The 6000-nt window shown below is 44.3% G+C and overlaps 1 protein-coding gene across 1 annotated transcript; it reads right to left on the bottom strand.

Moving 5' to 3' along the window:
- Positions 1-2715: 2715 nt before the first annotated feature.
- On the bottom strand, positions 2716-4278 carry LOC123445338 (putrescine hydroxycinnamoyltransferase 1-like). Its single transcript, XM_045122311.1, has one exon. It carries the CDS (start codon positions 4216-4218, stop codon positions 2896-2898), a length of 1323 nt encoding a protein of 440 aa, XP_044978246.1. The 5' UTR covers positions 4219-4278; the 3' UTR covers positions 2716-2895.
- Between the last annotated feature and the right edge of the window lie 1722 nt (positions 4279-6000).

Here is a 6000-nt window from a genome sequence, read left to right as displayed (position 1 = left end):
CACTTAAAAAATAAAAAAAGGAAAAATAAAAAAATTATAAAAATGGAATAAGTTCATCGATCTTTAAAAAAAGCTCATGAATTTGAAAAAAAGTTCATTCGAATTTGAAAAAGGTTCATCGATTCCGGAAAAATGGTCATCATATCTGAAGAAGTTCATCGTTTGAAAAAAAAGTTCATTCAATTTGAATTTTTTTATAAAATTTGTAAAAATTTCATAGTTTTTGAAAAATAGTTCATCGAAATTGGAAAAGTTTATCTAATTTTGAAAATGTTCGTCATTTTTTTTAAAGTCATAAAAATAGGAAAAATAGAAAAGAAAAAGAGAACCGAATGGAAAACTGCCCAACCAACCGGGAAAAACCGGTTTAGAAGGTTCTAGAAGCTTCCTGCGAACCGGAGAATGTATAAAAAGGTAAAAAGATATACTATTTCACATCGGTTGTATTTGCCATAGTGATCAGTGTGCTTGTTCATAAACCGGTCCTGAGTTTGAATCTTGTTCGTTTCTTTTTTACCTTTCAACCGAGCATGAAAAAAATAAATAAATGGGCCAGCCCATCTTACAGGGCTGCATGCGCTTGTTAGGAAAATTGCCTACAGCGCCGAATAAAATTGTGTTAAGAAAAGGTCCTGCCAAACTTTTCCGAGGGGTCATTTCATGTTAATGGTTGATACTTGAGTAATACTCCCCTCGTTTCTAAATATAAATTTTAAAAAATTATTTCACTACAGATTACATACAAAGTAAAATGAAAAAACATATACTCTAAAATATATCTATATACATTTGTATGTAGTTTACAGTATTTTTTTTTAAATACTTGTATTTAGGAACAGAGAGAGTATAAGACTATAGGTTATCCGCAAGAAAAAGAAATCTCATGCGTTAAGGGTCAAAACAGTGTTTTGGCCCCAAATCTGAACGGCTGCATGCGCGCTAATCAGGTTTTGTACATGTGTGACTGTTTTGACCCCAAATCTGAACGGCTGCATGCGCGCTAATCAGGTTTTGTACATGTGTGATGCGTGTCCTTGCGAAGTTACTAAACAAACATGCACATACAAGCACCGATTCATGCATGCATATTTCATTGGTGGATCGTCCATGCACATGCACTAGTGCAGGTAGCCATCACCAGGCACACGATTAATTGGTTGGTTGAATACTTGAACATTGCACTTCGCTTAATTATCTACTCCCTCCCTTTTTAAATATAAAACATTTTAAAAATTTAACTATTAGACTACATACAGAGTAAAATGAATGAATCTACCGATAATTCAACTCTGCTCCTAGGCTCATCCGCTCCCACTCAAGAAACAAATCAAAAGAAATACTAAAAGAAATTAAAAAAAAAATCCTTTTTTTGTGTGGTAGGTAATGTGATGCGTGAGGTCTACTTCAAATTTTATCTTATTTGAACATCTGATCAACTCTCAGCCAAAAAGGCAAATCGGGTTAGAAAAGTTCACGAACAGTTAACCTTTTTTACAGACTCAAATTTATCTTTTTTGCTGAGAGCTGCTCAGATGTCCAAATAAGAGAAAATTTGAAGCGAACCTCATGCATCAAATTGTCTAACACACAATTTTTTATTTTTTTTAAAAAAAAATTCTACTATTTGTTTTGATTTTTTTCGTCGACACGGGTGCAGATGAGCTCGGAAGCCAAATCGCCACTCCCATGAATCTATCACTCTACAATATGACTACATACATCCGTATGTAGTATGTGAAATCTTTAAAAGATCTTATATTTATGAACGGAGAGAGTAAGTAGCTTTGTACTTCCTTTCAGACACATATATCTTACTCCCTTTGTATCTAAATAATTATAGATGAGGAGAACTAGACTAGTTCTTTTCAACTACAATTATTTAGATACAGAGGAAGTACTAGTTACTCTATGAAGATTAACAAGGGTTGGCTATCTGAGGAACGTTCATCACAAGAAATGACATTTGCGAATGTTCATCTGGCTGTTTCAACGTATTTGAAGAAACCGGGTGGCTTTTTGCATAACTGCCATGCCATTTCTTTAAATTTGAGAAGAAGAAAACTATTCAAACTGCGTCGGATCAAGATCTTGTGGCAGTTTGGGAGTTCACTTGCAGTTTCTCCATGGAAAATGTTCACCAGTTACTATTTCCCACTAATAGAGGGAGGAAAGAGGGATTAAAACCCTAATCCTAGTCTGCTATGTTTAGAAAAAAGCCTTTCTTTGAATTAGAATCACATTATAAATTATTAAAAATATTATTCTTACGTAAACCTTAATTGTCACAATAATGATATAAATTGATGTGACTGCTACACATCGGCCGACAAATCTTTTTAAAAGATCCGACACCTTCCGAGCCGTCGGATTTGATACAATCCATCAGTCAGACTTCTTTCTCTATTTTGCATAGTCTTATTGCGGAAACATTTGCAACAAAACTTTTGTTGTGTTTCTTTTACAACATAGTTTGTATTGCGTTTTTTTGCAACATAAGTCATATTGTGAGAAAAAAAATGCGGGTTGTGTTGCAGATTTTTTTTCTTCCCTAGTTCGAGCCTCTACATCAGTCCCAGTTTGTTTTGCAGCAAGGGGCTAGTTGAAAAACCACTTTCTGAAACAATGAACCAATTGCAGAATGCCGGCAAGGAAGGGTTAGCGCCGAACGGTTGATTAAAATCCATTCAACGGACAAAGAAATGACGGACGCTCACATTAAATCAGCCTGTTGAATGAAATCATTTCGATAGATATAATGATACAATACTGAAAAAATAAGATGGATAATGGTTTCCAAAAGAAAAAGAAAAGATACATAAATGAATGCCTCTCAGCAGTAATGTGCACGATAGTGCATCACGACTGTTGTAGTGCATACGAACGGAGGTTTCTGAACTATATAATGGCATAGAGCAAGCGCCGGAAGTCGTCGAGAACAGCAGCCTCCGCAGACACGAGGACGCGCACGCCGCCGCTGAGGCCGTCCATGAGGTAGACGATCCCGCCGCGCTCCTCCACCGCGCGGTGCATCGCGAGCGGCTTCCCCCACCCGAAATCCGCGTCGTACATCGGCATGCCCAGCCAGCTGAACACCCTCAGCTCAGTCTCCGGCAGGGTGCCGGCCGGCTGCTTGCCGCCGTTAATCTCCAGGTAGTCGATCGCCGAGCGCACCAGCTCGTCGTCCATCCGGCGGACGGCGCCGCTGATCCGGCCGGCAACGGAGGCCAGCTCCTCCGACCCGATGTCCCGCACCTTGCCGGCGGTGCCCAGGGTGATGATCGCGTTCCCGAAGTAGCGGGCGGGCAGCGGCGGCCTCAGGACGCGCCGGACGTTTGCCGGGAAGGTGAGCCGCGTCGTAGCGTCCGGTGGCAGCCGGCGCGCGGCGCACATGGACCGCCAAACGTGGGCGCTCACGGCGACGAACGTGCTCACTCGGCCGCCGTCGCCGCCGCCGGTGCATGCACGCTTGAGGGCGGCGACCTGGTCCTTGGAGACGGCGAAAATCTCGCTGACGACGGGGCCCGACGGCACGGCTGATAGGGTTAGCTTCGGGCAGAACACGGTGAAAGCGTCCGGGTGGACGAAGGGTGGTGCGCGCGCGCGGAGGAGGGCACGGTCGTGGCACGGGAGCTCGAGCGCCGCCGCCGCACCCCTGGGTCCATTATCACGGTCTCTGGAGAAGGCGGACCACGTCTTGAAGAAGTGGAACACGCTTGCGGCGTCGACGGCGGCGTGGTGCAGCGCCGTCCCCAAGATGACCCCACCGCATCCCATGAAGGTCACCTGAATGGCGCACATGATGGACGGCGAGTCCTCGTAGCGGGGAACAAAGAGGCTCCTTAGTTCCGCCGACGGCTGGCAACCGACGAGACCGTTGACGGTGAGGCCCGAGCGAGCGACGACGAAGAGCACGCCCTGGCCGGCGCAGTGCACCTCTGCCCGGCCGTCGCCGTCCACGCCGATACGGCCGGCGAGAGGGTAGAAGGGCACGAGAGCCTTGGCCAGCGCCGCCTTGAGCGTGGCCACGTCGAAGAAGTCGTCGTCGACGACGCCGGAGGTGGAGCTGTAGAAGTAGACGGTGGGGATGAGGCCTCTATTGACAATGGCGAGGTCGAGCGGGGAGAGCCAGAGGCCATGGCTAGGAGTCTCCTCGCTGGGCGTCACCATGCAGGACTCCACCACCTCCACCTCCACCTCCACCTTGCGACGTACACCCATTTTCCTTGTGCTGAGCTCGGGTCGAGTGAAAGGAGGAAGATCGAGACCGAGATAGCAGCAGTGAGATGTGTAGTGATCTTGCTCTCATGCATGCAGGCTTCTCCTTTTATAGAAGATCGACCTACGATCTCTAGTTCTCTACCGTATCACACCAAGATCAGGTCTGTCTCCGATCACACTATGAAGTCCAAGTGGCCAACACGCCCCGCGATCTCCTCCATGTATTTTTTAGAGAATAAGCCTTGATCTGAGCTCAGATTTGATCTCCTCGATCTCCTTCTGCCACGCCTACGTGTCTAAGTATGGGCACTCGAGATCTTCCACGTGAACCTGGCTGGAGTAGTACAGTGAACCTAATCAATCCTCCTGCAATAGCATCCACAAGCTCGAACGTATCGATTCTATACCTGCAGAGCGAATTACAGAAAACCACCATATTCACTTATAGATTTACAGAAAATACCTACTTGTGAATTTGGGCCAGAAGACACTAACTTTTGACCTAATCTTTTGCAAAATTTGAACTTTTTAACCGCGATTATGACATGTGAGGCCGGCCGATACATTCGCATTAGAGTTTGTGCACTTTTGTGAGCTATATGGAACTGTAGGAATGATGTGGTTTTTGACAGACATACAAACATACATTTTTTGCAGGTACTACACAGAGTTGCGGCATCGATCCGTACATGATCATTACTCACTCCTATGGAAACCAGAGAGCCTTTGATTACTGGGTCTACCCGATGGAAGACGGTAGCGCGGGATATCTTCAATCGGTTTGGATAGCAGTTCACTAATAGGATAGATGAGTAGACATCTAGGCCTATTTTACTCTCATTTGTTGAAGACTATGTTGAACCGCACTTTGTTTGCTTGCTTAATAAAGGGACCATATGCATCATGCTGATGCAGAGGCCGGAGGTAACCCTCCTTTTTTTAAATGACATGTGAGGCCGGGCTGATCTTTTTCAAAAAGAACCCTCCTTTTAAGATGCTCTAACAAGCAAGCAGCAGCGGCGGTGCGCAGCATGGGCGCAACCCTCGTGGGTGTGGCAAGGGCCTAACTGCAATTTTGTTTTTAAATTAAAGGAAGCCTCTGCAAAAATACAAGGAACAAACAGTTAATATGTCTAAATAGACCGATTAGTGTTTTTCTTAAAACATTTAGCAAAAACCAATGGTTTCTTGCTTTAATTTGTAAAAGGATATTTTGTGCAATCCTGATGTGTTAGGCCCTGTTTGGTTCATAAGTCATAGGACTTTTTTTTAGTCCTAACTTATAAGTCCGAAGTTCCTAAAAAGTTCCTACCTGTTTGATTCTTAGGACTTAACATGGACTAAAAGATCATATTACAACTATAAGTCCCTATAAGTCTCTCCTTAAGAGTTTTATTTCATAAGTCCCAAATGACCACTTTAAATTCCTATAAGTCCTTCCTGTTTGATTTAGATGAAACTTAAAGGGACTTATAAGTTCTAAGTTTCTAATAAGTCCCTGTAACCAAACATCTCCTTAGTTTTCTGCAATTCACTCATACATGCATGCATCATGCATGGCCAACTCGATCGAGGGCACCTGCAGCAACCTGTGTACGTACGGTCAGCTAGCTCGGAGTTGGCGCGTCGTGATCGCCGGGAAGAACCGGGCGCACGTGTCGCATCGGCAAGGTCGGTCGGAGCACACGGCATGGGACGGAGATCGGGCAGATCACTAACCTGCATGTTACTTCCTCCGTTCCTAAATATAAATTTAAAAAAAATATATTAATTAATAACAGA

This window comes from Hordeum vulgare, chromosome 3H (genome assembly GCF_904849725.1).
Source record: "Hordeum vulgare subsp. vulgare chromosome 3H, MorexV3_pseudomolecules_assembly, whole genome shotgun sequence".
Lineage (NCBI taxonomy): Eukaryota > Viridiplantae > Streptophyta > Magnoliopsida > Poales > Poaceae > Hordeum > Hordeum vulgare.
This window is presented reverse-complemented; position numbering and strand designations above follow the sequence as displayed.

Bases quoted from the DNA above. Each gene is read 5' to 3' on its own strand.
- LOC123445338 (XM_045122311.1), bottom strand. From the start codon at position 4,218: ATGGGTGTACGTCGCAAGGTGGAGGTGGAGGTGGAGGTGGTGGAGTCC.